We start from the raw sequence: 17,902 nt of genomic DNA on the forward strand, positions 1-17,902 counted from the left end.
TGAATACTTTAAATAATTCTGTTAATTAGGGCAGGTTCTCAGTTTTGTTAAGTATAACTGCATGTTTGGAAAAAATTCTGGCTTTACTGTTTGGGTACTTGTAAAACATATTTATGCTTACGGGCTTCATTATTTTAAGTTATCACTGATTAAAAAATCCTCAAAAAATGAGAAAACCAGAACAAAAGAGAAAAACCAACACAAACCCTGGGACTTGATTGTTTCAAATTCTTTCCTAGAATCCTGACAAAACTTCTGGAGGTTTCTGATGATCCACAGGTGCTGGCTGTAGCTGCTCATGACGTGGGAGAATATGTACGACACTACCCCCGTGGCAAACGGTAGGAAAATGCCAGTATGGGGTTATCCTGGAGGGTTGCTGGACTGTGTGCTGTGCTTGTGGCATTTTCTGCTTGTTTATATTAAAATATGCTACAAAGGGATTGCAGGTTATGCTTAAGTTTTATTCATTGGGAAGATAAGAAAACAAAACTAGATCAGATGAGAAACTTCCAACTGGATCTTTGAGTTAATATGCTTCAATGTCCCTTAACCGTGAAGGAAGACAATGTTAAAAGTAATATTGAATACTATGTTTAGACTAAAGCAGAAGCCAGGCACCAGAAGAATTGGAAGATCTACCAAGAGTTTAATCAACATATAATTTTTCCTCACTGTATGACTAATTGGACTGTAATTATTTGACTTAGGGTAGACATGGACTATTCTAACAATGGTAAAGACTGTTTTGTGACTTAAGACTACAGAGAAGTTTTTTTCCACAAACAATTGCTGTTGTGATTTCAGTGATGCATAGATTCAGTTGTCAATCTTCCATTTAAGCATGTTTTAGCTACACAAATACAAATTTTGGTGAAAGCTTTCATTATAAACTCAAATTCCTGTTGAAATACACACAGACTTTGCTATATTTTCCTTCTTTAAAAACCTGTAAGCAAAGATGTTTACTGAGTAATTGCAGCTCTAAGGTAGACAGACCAGTGAAGCAGAAAGAAGCCTTTGATTTTTGTGGGAATCCGGCTCATCACTCATACAGAGGGATATGTTGACTTAATTTTTGTAGCAAAGAAGCAGTCTGTTCCTGATTCCTGCACAGGTTGTCATGGTTTAACCCCAGTTGGCAACTCAGGGTCCATACAGCCACTTGCTCTCTCCCCACAGCAGGATGGGGGAGAGAAACAAAGTAAAATTGAGAAAATTTGGGGGTTGACATAAAGACAATTTCATAGCTAAAGCAAAACAGGGAATTAATTCACTGCTTCCCACAGGCAGGCAGGTGTTCAGCCATCCCAGGGAAAGCAAGTCTTCTTCATGCATGATGGGTACTTGGAAACACAAATACCAGCACTTTGAATGGTCCTCTCTTCTGCCTCCTCCAGTTTTATGCTTAGCATGTTGCCATTTGGTGTAGAATATCCCTTTGGTCAGCTGTGGTCAGCTGCCATGGCATTGTCCTGTCTCAAGGCTTTGTGCAGCCCCAGCCCCCTTGCTGGTGAGGTGAGGAGCAGAGAGGGCCTTGATGCAGTGCAAATGCTGCTCAGCAATAATGAAATCAACACTGGTTTTAGTACAAAGAGGAAAATCAATTACCTCAGCCAAAACCAGCTCAATAGATGAGATGAGAATGCCCTTCTAGCCTTGTTGGGAATTTCATGAATGCTTCTTGTGCAGACTGCTGTCTTGACAGTAGTAGAATCGTGGACAACAGACTGAAACTTCAGGCCATATGTATGCTAGGAAGATTTGTTGACTCCAGAAATACTCACAGCTCTTGTACTCTTGTAAGAACTGAAATGGTATTTGGATGAGAGGCAAGATATCCTTCAGTAAGGTGGAAACTAATAGTGCTGCCTGCAAGTGGCAGAGCTGGAGGACTGGCTAATATGGATTGTTCTTGCTTTGAGCTGCTCTTAATATGAAATAATTTTATTACGTTTGCCATAATGTTTAAACAGCTTGCATGCATTTACCTTAATGTGTGGGCTAGTATGGCCATGCAGTTGCTGGACCAAAGCTATGAAATCAGAAGAATGGATGAACAGGACCCTTATCCTTCTGTCTGTAGCTGGGAAAATGTATAGCTGTTAGGACTACAGCTCCACTCAGCTCCCAGGCTGAGCCTATTCAGCAATGTGCCAACCTTCAAAAGGACTGGTCATCAGCAAATAAAAAGTGTCCTAGATACTGTTCTAACCCACATTCTTATCTCAAATTCTAATATTTTAGCTGCTTTCTGTTTACAGACTTGGCTTGTTTAGCTTTCTGTTCCATTGAACAAACTGAAATGAGCATTGAACAAATAAACTCAATCTCTTTCTTTTAAAGAATTTAATTTGTAATCCAATGTATTCGTACCAAACATGACTTCAGCAATTTTGGAACTAACCAAAAGCTTAAAATACCTATGGATTATGTGTCTGTTCCAGCATAGTAGTCCATTTCTTAGGGTTTTTTGATCTATAGTCCTGTACTGCTCCCACACGATTGGTATTTGACACTCTCATTGCGTGACACTTTAAGAATGGATACAGTTCCTTGGTTTAGAAGAATAGATGATTTCAGATGTCTTAAATACTTTTGTTTCTGTTAAGTGTTTATTATCGTCTCTTAACTAGATCATCCTTCAGCCTTTGAAGGTTGCAGAGATGAATTGGATACTAAAACTACTTGGCTTCTTCACCTGCTGTGCACAGTGGAGATTTAGAGTTCGTGTGACAAAAGAAATGTTTGTTAATGAAATACTGCATTTTTGCATGGGTCTTCTTCTATACTTAAATAATCATAATTTGCTTTTAAAATTACACATTGTGGACCAAATTGTTGAGACAGTAGCACTCTGGGCTTCTCATGGGTCTCACCAAGATGCAGTTTCTGGGAGTGTAATAGCAGAAATAAAGTAAAGCACTGGTGCTTCCTGTCACTAAAAATAAATGCAGGCCTCCAGCACAGCTTCCATGTGGTCCGAGGGTTATTGTTACATGTGATCAACACTTAGAATTTCTTGAATGCTATGAATGTGGGCTTTGTGTTGTACATGTGTAAGAGGTGGACACCTAGAGCCATTCTCTTCCTTAGCTCAGGATTCAGAAAAAAACTTGCATTTTCTTCTTCACCCTGGTTTTCAGATAGGTACTGTGGATTTTATGTTTGTTTACTGCTATAACAGTCTAAATTGTATTCGTTTGTCTTTATCTTCTGTGTCTTCTTTTTCCCTTTAATGGAGAAATAACCTAAGTTTGTGTTAAAACCTGAATCTTCAGTCTTCAGAAACCTTTTTGAAATTCTACTATTTTGGCTTAGTGCAGTGATGTTATGGGGAGCAGTCACTGCAGAAGATGTGCACATACAACTCTTCCACTCGGCTCTATTACTTTAGGAAAGCAAGCAGCAGTTGAGGAGAGGGGAGACTAAATGTAGTGTTTTGGACACATTTGGAACTTGAAGGAACACTATTCACTGTGAACCTTCTTCACTGTTTAGACCTTTGCGTTGAAAAGCCGTGGCTGGGAAGTGATTTGTACCTGTAGGCAGCATTATGCAAGAATGATAATGCTGTTCTTCAACTCTTCATGTTCTCAGACATAATTTCAGTGATGTATTGTCATCTGAAAGTGCCTATTACTATTTGTGATTATAGGCTTTTAACCTTTCATTTTGGTTCTTGCATTCTTCTAGCATATGGAAGCTTTTGAGTTTAATGCCTTTTTCACATCCCTTCAATTCCTGAAAATCCAGTGGTTTAAGTCAGTCTTTTAATAAAAAAAAAATTGTGTTTCATACTCTTGCCTTTGTGTGCAGTGGTTTTATATTTAACTCATTTAAAAGGTGAAGCAGCATAAGGCAGGCATAAAGGTATTTTTGAATCTGTTACATTACTAATAACTTCTTGAATTCTTGGCAAGCATTTTCCTGCTTGAAACAACTTCACTTTTCTGAATCCATTCCTGCTTTATGAAATAAATGTTTTAATATTACTGGGAAATAATACTCCCTGTGGTCTTAAGGATGCTTTTGACTGAGTTATGAAATTAAAAATTCTTTTTCGTCTCTATGCTATGTCTTCATACCTGTTCTGTGATTTGCAAAAATGCATTGTGTTGTGCAGCAGCGATGCATTAATCTGGCCAAGAAAAGAGCAGTACTGCATGCAGATAGCTAATGCAAACTTAGAATGGCAGGACAACATCAGGTTAAGCCTGAAGCAAATGATAGTGTCTGCACAGGATAACATGTTTAACTACTAAGTGACCTGTGACAGAACTGATGTAAAAAAAATTATGAAAGTCAGTGAGTAAATCACCTTATATATTCCTTGCAATTTCCTTCCAAACTTACTGTTATGACAGACTGAAATTTTGCATGTGAAGCCATCTGGATAGTGATACTTTTCCAGGTTTTAAGTGTGTTGCCTTCCACTGTTATTATTAAGAAATTATATATTCATGGCATGCAGCACAAGGTTTCATCATTATTCATAAGGGATTTGGTATAGCTGTTAAAAAGCGATGTCTGACTATGGTGGTGAAGTTTGTTGTGAAAGATGCAGTTGAAGCATATTCTTTTTCTGGGAATGGTACCTTAGCCAGTTCTGCATCTTGTTCAGGAGTAGCTGTTGCTCTGGTACAGTTTGAATGTCAGAACCTCATACAGTGGGTGATTTAATAGATGTTGGTGTGATTACAAGCATTTTTCTGTGTTAGACAGTGACAGAAGAGACTGAGGTTTTATTCTTGCAGAAAATGGAGTTACCTGGTTGTCATCCATTTATGGAGTGGAAGGCAGACCTGCAAACCCTTTTACAGAGCTGTGTAAAATAAATAACCCCTTCTGAAAAGGGTTCTTTTCTTGATTATTTATTTCAAAGTAGCAAACAAGAGTCCAGTGTGAACACTTTCTGATGTTGTGAATCCTTAAAAAATCCTTTTTAAAAAAACCCAGTAGTTATTACAGGAGGTAATCCATAATTGTAACACATCAGGGGATATGTATATCTTGACAAATAAATAATGTTAATCAAATAAATATTATGTAATTTAAACTTGACCTCTTAATGCCTCGAATGTGAAGTGATTGGATAGGATAGCTACCCAGAATTGAAAGCAATGTCAAAAAACCTGCTCCTCTTCTGTTTTTCAGAGTGATTGAACAGCTTGGTGGTAAGCAGCTGGTCATGAACCACATGCATCACGAAGACCAGCAAGTTCGTTATAATGCACTACTGGCTGTGCAGAAGCTGATGGTTCACAACTGGTATGTGAAGATTGTTTAGCATACTGCTAACCATGAGAAATCTTTGTTGTGGAGAGAGGATTCAAGACAGTAGATTCTTTTAGGGGAGAAATAACATTTTTATGTTTGAAGACAGCAGTTTTTAAGTAGCAGGTTAATATGATGCTTATGGTAAGAACTTAGTTTTCCTGTGTATTTTGAGCAGTTGAATTGAGTAGCTTCCTTACATGGTTGAATGTGACACAAGTAATTCACTTGAACAATGTATTTTAGCTTAGGTTGGGTATTAGGTTCTTCATCCAGAGGGTGATTGGGTACTGGAACAGCTCCCAGGGGAAGTGGTCACAGCACCAGCCTGACAGAGTTCAAAGAGTGGACAATGCTCCCAGACACATGGTGTGACTCTTGGGCTGGCCCTATGCAGGGCAAGGAGCTGGACTTGATGGTCCTTGTGGTTCCTTTCCAGCTCAGGATATTCTGTAATGATTCTGTGAATTTATTTGAACTGCTTGTGGAATAGCAGAAGTTTGTGGGCTGACTGAGTAGTTCTTTAATAACCCTGAAGTCTTGATAAGTTCTGCCACAGAATTTGCTGGTGGGTGATGCTGGATTTCCAGCAGAACTCAGGACCTTTTTAGGGAAGCATTGTAGGGCTGAAGCTCTGAAAAACTTCAGCATTCATAGAACAACTTTGGATAAGTTGCCAAACTAATTAGGTATGCTAAGCATAAAGCATGGAGAGTTAAAAATACTAATTAGGAGTTTTTAATCTGGTTATTAATTATGAGTGCACCAGAGCTCATATTTTCAGCCTGTTATTGCCTTAAAGGAAGATAAAATACAGGAATACATCTGAATATATTGGAACATAAATGTTGGGATACAAAAAACTAATTTAGTTTTGAATTTAAACAACCTTTTATTTCTGAAAAGCTTAGTGCTTGGACATATCTATAATTTCTGTCAATTTTCTCACCTATGACAGAATGTGAATTTTGTAAAAGGCTGAATAGGATGGTGCTAGCAGTGTGAAAGTGGTAAGGGAACAAGGTCTACCAAGCACCTTCTGACAGGTTAAGTCACCTCCTTGATGTGACGGCTGGCTAGGTTGACAAAAAGCTCACATTCTCTCTCTCTGCAGTGTGTCATATGTAAAACAAAGCTAATTTTCTCCCTTTCCTTCTGAAGAATATGGGTTTTAAGGTTTTAGCTCTCATGCATGTTATATTCATTTTATCCTACTCCCTTCCTCACGTACTGTGGGAACCTTCTATAAAAGAGAAACACGTTTGAGTACCCTTCTACAAAAAATCCAGCTAGTACTCTCCACCTGTAAGGAGTACTTTGATAAATCATGTGGAATTTCTGAGTGTGTGGAGATGGAATCTAAACACGTGTTCATGTTAAATCTAATTTTTGGTCATTATTGTATATTATGCTCCACCCTGCTTCTCAGTTTAATACATTTGTTTTCTCACTATACTGTTCTGATACATTTGAAATATTCTGAGTATTACAAATCAGCTTCAACTAAATAGAGATTACAGCATGGAAAGTTTAGTTACTGATACTGTCTTCTGCACTAGGGACAGGTTTTATTTCATGTGTCTTCTGATGTCTTAAAAATCTGGTAGGAAGACCTTTGGTCTTTCTCCAAAGAGAACAATTCTCACTGGTAGTAAAAGTTTTCCTGAATGCCAAGCCTGGCTTTTTCTCACTTTCAGTGAGAGAATACTGCTTGTAAAAACATATCTGGTCTTCTAGATTTGTTTTGGTTTTTTAGTGGTATAAACATTTCTATACCTGCTTTTCACAGTTTGTGAACCTTTAGACTTGAGACTGAGGGGGAGATGGCAAAAGTACCTAGTTACAGATCTTCAGAGGTGTCAGTAAAAAGAATCTGTGTAAGTTAGTGCCACTTCCACATTCTTGTTGTCAGCTCTGTAGGGAATGTTTTCTTGTTTAATTCACAGTGGAACATGCCCCTGGGACACATTGTCCTTGGCTCTTACTTTCCAAAGTAGAGTTCCCCCTGGCATGGACTTACAGCGAAGGAAATAACACACTCTTTCTATGTGGGAAGCTAGGTCTGTCTTTGTGTAGATCTGGCTTTTGGTGAGTGTGGGGAGCTCTCCTGTTTCATTGCTGTCTCTTCTCACCACACGAGCTGAGTCCCCTGACTGCTGCACACACGGTTTAAGTGCCTGCTTACTAAGCTTATTGTCATAAGATATGTTATTCAGCAGCTTCAAGGTTTTGTTTCCCTTGCTCTTAAGAGCTGGGGAAACAACAAACATTTTTCCTCTTGCTCTCACTTATTCTAGAATTACAGTTATTTCAATCAAAGCAATTGTGTTTTTTTCCTTGAGTTTAACAGGCACAGAACAGTTAGGCATTACTGTCTGTGACACGTGTGACAGAGATAGTCAGGATTTTCCTGAAGGCTAACTGAGAGAAGAATTTGAAAATAAAGCTGTGCTCTGCCACAATGAGGCTTGGTACAAGTGCTGTGCCTGGAGCCAGCAGAATAAGGAAAACTTTTGGTACTTGAATTGAGGGAGTGCCATGGGGCAGCTGAGGTAGCATTCTGCCTAAAACACAGCTGCATCATTGGACTGTTAGCTCAACTTTGAGACAATTAACTCCTGAGTAATTTGAGTAGTTCATTACAGGCTGCTCAACTGGCTTTCCCTTAGGGGTTTTTAAGTCAGGGTTTAATGGGGGGAAATCAGACTGTCAGGCATTCTTTTAAGTGGTGAAGCTATGTTGGCAAAAGCAATAACTGCTGTCAGCTTTTCAGATGAGATAAGTTCAATTGAAATATTCCAGTTACATTTGCATGTTAAATGATCATGCACTTGATGAAGCGAGGAGCAAAATGATCTTTTTAGCATCACTTACTGCCTATACATGGGAATTAATCCTGAGTTTCAATCTGACTTGAATTGTGTTAGTCATGGCACCCCATGCTGATAGTAAGAACCTGTGTAGTGGGTTGACCCTGAGTGCATGCACCCACTAAAGCTGCTGTATCTCCCCTCCATGGCTGGGCAGGGGAGAGAAAATACAATGAAGGATTCCTGAGTTGAAATAAGGACCAGGAGATATCACTCATCAAATACTGCCATAGGCAAAACAGGCTTGAATTAGACATAATTAATTGAATTTATTAAAGAGCAAGATAGTGAGAAGTAAATAAGACCTCAAAACCACCTTGTCTCCACCCCTCCCTCTTTCCCAGCTCTACCTCCTCCCCAAGTGCTGTATGGAGATGTAGTGGGGGTAATAGCCAGTTTGTTTTCTCCTTCAGGTTAGAGAGAGGAATACTTCCCCTGCTCCATAATGGGGTCCCTGCCATGGGAGATAGTTCTGCATTAACTTCTCCAACATGAGTCCATCCTATGGGCAACAGCCCCCCCATACTACTGCAGTGTGGGTCACTCTTCTGCAGGGTGCCGTCCTTCAAGGACAGGCTGCTCCAGCATGTGTCCCTCCACAGTCACAAGTCCTACCAGGAAACCTGCTCTGATACGGGTTTGTCTCTCCACGGATCTGCAGATCCTTGTGAGAACTCTGCTCCAGCACAGGCTCCTCTCAGACATTCCCTGTATGGTGCATTCAGCTGCTCCTGACCTCCTCCTCGATACCAACATGAAGAGTATGAGTGTGCTGGCAGGTGCTAAGCAGTGGGAGTGAGGATGTATCGCTTCAGCATGATCAAGTATGGTATGGAAGTGGAATTCATAAAGGGCATACTGAATGAATCAACAAATTGGACAAGCTTTGAATACGCAACAGGTTCATACATGATTTTCTAAATGCACAGCCCAGACAAAATTTCTTGCTCTCCATCTTTTAAAATGAGGAATTCTGCAGTAAAAAATCTGAAACTGCCTAGGATTTGCAATATGCTATGTTTAGAAAGTGTTACTCTGTGGATAGCTTCTGTACAATGCCTGCATTTGGGAATGAGAAGTGCAGGGTGTAGTGGTAGTTAACTGGCAGCCCTGAAGTTTACACCCACCCTTACCCCTTATTTTTTCCCCCATCCCAACACTAAGGTGTGGAATACTTAATAGAGTAGTAGGCTTAAATCTAGGAAACAATACATACAGGATAATAACTTCCACTATGTTTATTTCTCCTGGTTCTTAGCCTTCATTATCACTACAATTCCCTTTCAGTAGTTAACAGAAGTTAACAAAGTGAAGTTTGGGAAGATAGTGACTCTGATAAAAACTAATCTTTTTTAAGAGAACAGTTCCTAGCTAGAATGAAACGAGTTAGGCAAAAATCCAATTAATTACTGGTGCACTTGATATCCAGTGGAGTGTTCCATCTTTTTATTTGCACATAAATGTGTATTCTTGTAAAACTTCGTTCTATGTAGGTGTAGAGGCTGTGTTTTTTATTTGGCATATGCTCTCTGGGATTCACACTGCGCTCATGTTTTCTGTCATAAGATCTGTACTCTTTGCAGAAACATGGTTTAATATTTCTAGAGCTTGCCTTAGTGTGGAAAATATCAGACATTCTGCTCAGTTTGCATTTTCTTTTTTCAAAGAAAAAATCAAGCTGAAAAATGTCACCAAAGAAGTCACTTTTTGATAATTTACTTCTGATTTGTGTTCTTTAAAAATTTGATTTCCTGGTAGGAAAATTCAATTAAACACTCTTGATGTTGGTCATTCTTACATAAAAAGCTCTTAAGTGTTGTAAGCAACAAAATTCTTTGTGGTAATCTTCTGATTAAATATAAAACTATTTTCAAACCACATTGCAAAGTTTAGTCAAGTGTTTTTTTTAAATTCACAGAATGGCTCTGCATGTTGGATCATAGTGCATCTTATAAGTGAAAAATGGCTCATGCTTTGTCTCCCCAATAGAAAGGCACATATTGAATTGGATATCACAGCTTATTTTCTTTTGAAATCAAATGTTTAAGTAATAGCTTTGTTATAAAGCTAATTGATCTGCTGTTTCTTCATAGCTTGTTTGTGAAGTTGTGAACTGAAAGTCCAGAATAACTCTTTCAGAGATTGGACAAAACCAGGGAAACTGCTCAGAGGAAAGGAGCTTCCTGTAGTGTCTCATTTTGAAGACTGACATTAATGCTGCATTTCATGTTGTAAGGAGGGCTTTAAACCATGCTATGAGTAATGTTTGCAGTAATCACAAGATAATCTGTAGACTGTCTATTAATGTTACTGCATTCAGCTGAAGACAGGACTCCATTTGGAAACATAAAGCACCTCTCATGTAGAGTTCATAATCCTTCTGTACAACCATTCAGACTGTTGAGTTTTTATGTGCACATCAGAATGTTGAGCATCTCTTTACTGTGAATAATTATATGGAAACAATGTCCTAGATTTTGTTTATCTTAACAGTTGGCTTTTGTTCTAGTTGTTTGTATGAAGTGGAATCTGTTAAACTAAGTATTGAGAATGGCAGAGATGTTTGCAGTATCTTTTCTCTCTTGAGATCCACAGCCACATTTGTAGGTCAAGAAGATAGTTTGGAAAAAGATAATTTATAAATTATATTTTTATAAGTTATCTTTTCTGTTTGATGTGTTGGAGGCCCAAACTGTTTGGTCAAAGTGGCTTTGATTCTGCTGTATACATTTATTTCTTTGTTTTTGTTGTTGATTTGTGATGGCTTACCTTCAAAACTACTCACAGTAGGCATTGGTATAATAGACATATATTTTATATTCTTTAATACCATTTTTAAGTTAAAATATTTCATATTGCATAAATCTACTGAGTCAAAGAAAAAAATTGTGTTCAGTAAACAAGTGACACAAGAGAACAGCAGTTCTCCAGTGGTGGCATTCTAGCACTGGCAGTCTTCCCAGCCCAGCTCTCTAGGAAAATGTCTCTTTGTTTTTTACTTTACTACTTTCATGACTGTTCTCTTTCTGATAGAACGTGATAATGAGGAGCATGTTATATATATTTTTTCTATATTGTATATAGAAAAGAGATGTGAAAATGTGCAGCATTATAACTTCAGATCCCAGCAGTAAGACATGTTAATATTACATTTCAGGAACCAAACATTAACATCAGGTTTGATTTGCACCTGGCTTCTTTATTTTCTTTCCTGGCTTCTGTGACTGTGGCTCTGTGGGGAGGCAAATGCACCTGTGGTGGCCCCTGTGTAGCTCCACTTGCCTTTCTCCCAGCCACCACCAGTGTAATGTGGCACTGCAGTAACCACCTTCAAGGGAGCTTAGGAAGCAATTCACAGCAATTCACTGGAGAGTTAAATGAACAAAATGTACTGTCTTCACCTGAGTGCCTCGTGAGAAAGACAGGCCTACACAGCTGGAATGGGTTAAAGGGTGGATGTTCTAGCTTTGTCTACATTGGATTAGATGGAGGCTGGACATACGGTTGCAACTTTGTCCTGGTGTTGCCACTTGATGTGTACTGCTCAGAGGTTCCAGGGATGGTTACTCTGTGGAGTGTAACACAAGACAATGTTTTCAAGGGTTAGTTTGGCCTGCTTAGAGTTGAGAATTCATCAGTGGTGTAATTCAAATACCTACTGTAAAGCCACAATAAATTAGTAGAACTGGCCCATATCTTTCTAGTCTAATAACTTCTCTCCAGGTTACTAAACCTCTAGCAGATATGCAACATAAGGCTGGCAAAACTGATCATTTTGTTCAAACTATTCTACCTGCTGCATGTCCTGTGAACTTGTTCAACTATTTGTCATATCTTTATGATTTGTCTGTAAACAGGGCATGTAGGCAATGTTTTTTGAGTGTGTTGAGTCAAGTGGCAGACTTTTTGAAGGATTTCTTTAGAACTAGCTTTTCAATTTAATTTTCAAAAGTATGGGATTCTAGGCTTATGTTTGGGTAGAAAAAAATAAATTTTTTTTTGTTTGTTTTTGTCAAAGAAAGACATTCTGTTCCTTGGGAATCTCAGTCTGCTAAAACAAGCTAGAGATTGCAGATATTCAAGACTGTCAAATCTTTCTTGATAACTTACTTCTTTAGTAACCAGGAAACAAGAGTACATTTGCTTCATGTTAGAAAAGAGGAAATATGAAAATTTCACCCTTCCTTTATTCTGTGCTCCATCTACTTTTCTTCCTTTGCCTGTTGATTTACAGTGTTCTTTAAAGGACAGGTGTATCTGACTGTACTGGAATTTGGAGTATAACACTGAAAGTAGTACTACTTAAACTTCAAGGCTTGTTTCTTTTAACACATGGCCTCTAGGGATCTGTTGTATATGTCTTAAAACTTTCCCTTCTATTACTGATTATTTTTCATTGACAATGATCTTATAGTATATGGTATAAATTAGTATAAAATTTGTAGGTAGTGTCTTTGCAAGTGCCAGTTTGCAATTATCTCCTTATTCCATATTGACTGAATTTAGGGGCTTACATGTTGGATCTGTTCCATGTGCCTTTTCCTAAATAACTTTAAGTATTTTTTTCAGTTATGACGTTTAAGTATATCTCTGCTTCAAGGTGTCATTGTCTCTTTTGTTTCTCTTCTCAGAGGAACAAAAACTGATGAAATTAAAATGAAGAAACAAATTAGAATAAGAATTTGAGAAAATTAGTTCATATATTCACCTCAAAGCTTCCTTTTCTTCTTGGAAAAAGCACTTTGGAAACAACAAAAAATGTGTGTTTAAAAAGAGGCCTGAAAAAGGGAGAATTTCTAGTGTGAAAAGAATCTCACTTGGTTCTAGGAAGGATGAAAAGATTAATTTGCAAATGGAAATTACTTATACTTCACTGTCAGACTTTTGAGTGAACAGAGAAGGGAAAATGTGTGACGATTCAAGTCTTGTTGATCTGAGTTTTAATTAAGAAATTGAAGATTTTATAGTTAGTTTCAAAAGTGATGTACCAAAATTGCATGTTTGATGCTTTTCTGCAATGCAGAGGTAATATTTTTTTTTCTTGTAAATTTATACTGAATCAGTGGTTTCATGTTTGAATGCTGTTGTCTGTAAATGCAAACTTGTTTGCACTAGCTTCATCTGCTTTTAATAAGTTTTTATTAAGTATTTATATTAACCTTATTTTATAAGGTTTTATGTTGAAGGAAGTGAGACGATGGCTAAACCTGACCTTTTTATAAAGGCCTTTCTGTTACAGTGTGAGGAAAATGGTTCAAAGTATCTTGTAGTGGTCTAAATCATAGGCTTATAGCTTGCAATTAAAAAAAAAAAAAGTAAGTCTAACACCTATCTCATTACTTTCCATTGTAGTGTCCATCACAAATATCAGATGCTATTTTGAGTATTTTGTTAACTGATTTGTTATCTTGTGACAAGATCCATCCTTTCATCATACATGCTCTTGTAGTGCAATGTGTTGAATGCTGGCATTCTTACAAGCGACTTTAATTTTATGAGGTAAATAGTAATTTTGAAATCCTGGTTTTTCTCTTAAGATTTAATTAAGTATCAGTGCAGGATAAAGTCTTAGATCCTTAATTTGTAGTAGCATGGGGATGGACACATGTTGAACTTATGGGTGAAGTCTGGAGCTTACAGTGCTTCTTAACTTCCTAATGTGATGAAATACCAGTATTTATAAAATATATTTGAATTTTCTTACTCTTTTAATATGTGTTTTAGCAGAGGGAGAACAGGGTGCTACTTAACATTTTGTAGCAGGTCCAGAGGAGAGCTATGAAGATGATTTAGAGGCATGGAACACCTTCCCTACAAGGAAAAGCTCTGAGTTGGAGTTGTTAAGCCTGGACACGAGAAAGTTCTGGGAAGATGTTAGAGCACCTATACAGGACTTAAAGGAGGCCTACAAAAAGGCAGGAGAGAGCCTTCTCACAATGCCAAGGGGTGATGGCTATAAAATAAAACAGGGCTGATGTAGATTAGATATCAGAAAGAGATGATTTCTGGTGAGCGTGGTGAAACTCTGGAAAAGGTTTCTTGGAGAATCTGTGGGTGCCCTGTCCTGTGTTCAAGGCCAGGTTGGAGGAGGCTCTCAGCAACTTGGTCTAGTGGAAGGTGTCCCTGCCCATGGCAGAGAGTTTAGAACCAGATGATCTTGAAGGTCCCTTCCAACCTAAACCATTCTGTGATTCCATGTACATCTAATCTAGACCGTGCAATAACTTGTCCTGGGTTAACCAGTGACCCTCAAATGGAAGAGATAACCAAATTAACCAAGAAAACCAAGCTTCTAACAGCTTGTAATGCAAGGTTTTTGCATTTCAGTGGCCCTTGGTGGTGGCTAAAGAGGTGATAGGACACTATGGGATTTTCACTTGGGTTTGCAGCATGACAAGGTAGAGATGTAACTGCAGGTACTCATTCTGTATGGAGAAATGGGATGAGAGCTTTTCCTTGACCCTGGACTTAAACCTCCACCTACAAAAGGTTTTGTCAGGAAGATTCTGTTCTACCTACTGTAGAAGTTGAATGTCTGTGAAGGTATGAAGTACCTATAAAGTGTGCTACTGCTCTGTTGCCTTGGAGATTATTGCTGACTGCACTGCACTCTGGTGGGGTTTTTAGAAAACCTTGGTCAGGCATCTGAAACAGTGCAAGGTTTGCAATATTTGTAGTGTTAGGGATTACTAGCTTGATTGATTTTCCTACTTGGAAGTAATAGAGTGGGAATTTCACATTCAGTATGGTTCATCTGTGCTTTATAATGTTGTGGGCTTGTAGTATGATGAGCAGAGCCATGTATGCAGCAAGTGTGAGTTGCTTTCAAGGCTGGATGTCAGAGAAGGAATACTCAGACTCAGTCCATGCATATAGGCGTGAGACAAATGGAAAAAAAGGACAACCAAAAACGTGGAGCAGAAAGAGGTTTGGTGAGTGTGGAAGCTCTCCATAGTTGATGGCTGTGTTTTTGTTGACTGTCAAATTTTGTTTTGATGGTACAGTTTTGAGTCCTGCAAAACTACAAGAGGGCAGCTCATTTCCTTCTTTGCCAGGAGGAGCCTCTACTTCGAGGGTGATAACCTGCCTGTTATGAGCAAGAGTTGTATCTATTAAGTGGAGCCCAAGCATTAAAATACTATGATTTTACAGCACCACCAGATGAAACTGTAAATTAAGGTGCTAAATCATAACATATGCTTCAGCATACAAGTTATGTGTTATTTTCTTTGCTAGTGGTGTTTGAAGTTAACATTTTGTAGGAACCTTGGCTTTTCTGAATGCTTAATGTTAAAACTGAGAAAAGCGGTATTGGGGTGGTGCAGTTGAGGTGCTAAACTTCATTGTGCAATAGGAATTGCTATGCATAAGGAATAATTGTTCAACAGGACACTGAGCTGAAAACTAGTTTTTGAAATGTGCAAAAAACTTGATCTTTTAAATTATTTTTTTTAATAAAGCAAAATCACATACTCTTGAGTTAGGTGGGGTTTTTTGAGACTTCTTTCTGAACATCATCCCTCTGAGATGCTTCTAGTGCTTAACCTGTGTAGGTTGAAATATTTGTGTAGTGAGAAAGCACAGTACTAAGTGTATGATCAGCAGCAGAAAAAGAACGCCTACATTTCACAAGTCCTGAAACCTCTCTTTCACTTGATACAGTGGTACAATTATTGTATTTTCTGTGACAAGCAGCAACCCAGGTACTATTATTAAAGACTGCTTCCAGCTTTTTTGTGGTTCTTTTTTGTGAAGTGTTGATCTGCTTTCATGAGAGAGTGCAGGATTGTAACTGTGCAGTATTTTTCCATGGAATTTAGGAAATTGCTCAGGGCAAGTGCTGGTAATCTGGGACATGTTCCAGTGTTGAAAGGAGAGATAGAAAATAAGTGGCTTAGTGCACTTCAAAGTGCAGGTGAGGAAAACACTTTAAAGAAAATGTTGGTATACGGTGGGCCTGGATTGATTATCTTTTCTTTTTCTCAACTTGAATATGTAGTTATTGAGTCATTATCTGTTTTGCTTGCCAATGGGTTGTATTGCCAGTATGATCCTTTGTGTTACTTGTGCTCCTGCAGCCGGGCTGTGGAGAGGAATACTTTTAAATGTTTTGCCATAGCTTCTAAAATACGTATTCAACAAGCAGAATTTATCTGCTTCATGGGTGTTCTGTGTCAGTTGTCAGGGCTTCTACATGTTCCCATTGGGCTCTTTCCTTTTCTATTCAGCTTTGTTGATGTTTGATTTGTACTTTATTTTCTTAGGGCAGATAATGGATATCTAAAGCTCAGGTGCTCTCATTGTTCCAGTTGACTATTAACAGTAGACTTTATTTGAAGGATTAATTCTGAACTTGAAGCTTCTTCTTCTTTATCAACTACATAATGCCCACCACTATTGCACTCCCCACTCTGCAGAACATTTCTCAATCTAATTTTTTGTTGTATTTCAGGGAATACCTTGGGAAGCAGTTGCAGTCAGAACAACCTCAAACGGCCACTGCACGGAGCTAAACACTTCTGTCGGTTCATGCAGTTCGTGCTTACAACTACAGTGTGTGTGTCTTAAAATGAATACAAAGGAAATACTGAAATCACGTGCTCTTTGTCTGCTACAGTTGCATAAACATTCCAACTTTCCTCTAGTGTTGTTGGCTTACTAAAAATTTGTTTGTTCAACTAGTTCTGCTGATTATGCCTATTAGCTTCTTGTTCTATTCTGAATGTATATGAAGAAATGTGGCTAATATATTGCATTTGTTTTATGTATTTATTCTCATAATAAAGACTATTATTAAAGGATATCTGTTCCATAATGGATCTTATAATTAGCCTAGAAAAATGGTTCTCTTCTTTTAGTGGGTTTTCAGTGTTGTCACTTTCCAAGAAAAGCAAGTTGTCCCCCTATGTCTCAGATCAGTTAATGAAGCTTTGACCTAGTGTTTCGTAGAAAGTGCAATAGCCTAAGAAATATTGATTAGCACTACTAAAATATATACCAAGTCTCAAAATAGTGTTAAAATTGTATATAAAAGCAACTGTATGTGGGGGGGTTTTTTGGGGGGGTGGGATAATTCTCTTGTTAAAAACTACAATAAATAATCTGGAAATGAGAAGAGGAATAGAAAATGAGCGCTCCTCCATCAGTGAAAATATACCCGCAGGGTTGTTAATCCAGCTGTATAACACCAGTGGTTAAGGCTGTACATCAGAGATCAAGTTGAGGGTGAGTTGGTTTTTTTTTTTCATGTGCACTAACTGCTGAACTTGTAATTTCATGGAGTTTTTGGTTATTGAAAATACTTGTAAATGTTAGGGTTCTGGTATCATTCTAAAATCTATTGTATTTCTTTTATATTAAGCCAGATAATTTGGTTATCAATATTTTCTGTCTTTTGTAGCTTCTGACAGTGTAAAATATGTAATCAGTAAATTTAAGGCGATCTTGGTTTATCATATGAAAACAGTTTTGTTGCATAGATAGAAGCCTGGCTCCAGGCACTTGCAACACCAAGCAGTTAATATTCTTGTGATTCATTATTAGAATTTTAAAAAAAAAGTGAACATAACTCAATCCTTAATCTTTTGAGGTGCAAGTCTCTGAGGAAGCTTAGAGTACTTTGTCATCAAGTGAAAAGACAAATTGGAAAAACTTTCCTTATCCAACCTGGATTTTCATCATATGTAATTAAAATTTGACTGCTGTTGCAATGGAGAGAGAAAGTTTGAGGGCTACAGGTTGATGATTTCTTGGTC

The 17,902-nt window shown here is 38.0% G+C and overlaps 1 protein-coding gene across 1 annotated transcript in view; it reads left to right on the forward strand.

Moving 5' to 3' along the window:
* The window catches only part of ATP6V1H (ATPase H+ transporting V1 subunit H), a 47,857-nt gene extending 30,909 nt beyond the window's left edge, over window positions 1-16,948 (forward strand). Inside the window, exons 12-14 of the mRNA XM_063394224.1 lie at window positions 240-341; window positions 5,158-5,271; window positions 16,600-16,948. Coding sequence (XP_063250294.1) covers window positions 240-341; window positions 5,158-5,271; window positions 16,600-16,660 — 277 coding nt within the window. The 3' untranslated portion in view covers window positions 16,661-16,948. The remainder of the gene's footprint in view (window positions 1-239; window positions 342-5,157; window positions 5,272-16,599) is intronic.
* Window positions 16,949-17,902: the final 954 nt, after the last annotated feature.

The sequence above is a fragment of the Prinia subflava genome, chromosome 1, assembly GCF_021018805.1.
Source record: "Prinia subflava isolate CZ2003 ecotype Zambia chromosome 1, Cam_Psub_1.2, whole genome shotgun sequence".
NCBI lineage: Eukaryota > Metazoa > Chordata > Aves > Passeriformes > Cisticolidae > Prinia > Prinia subflava.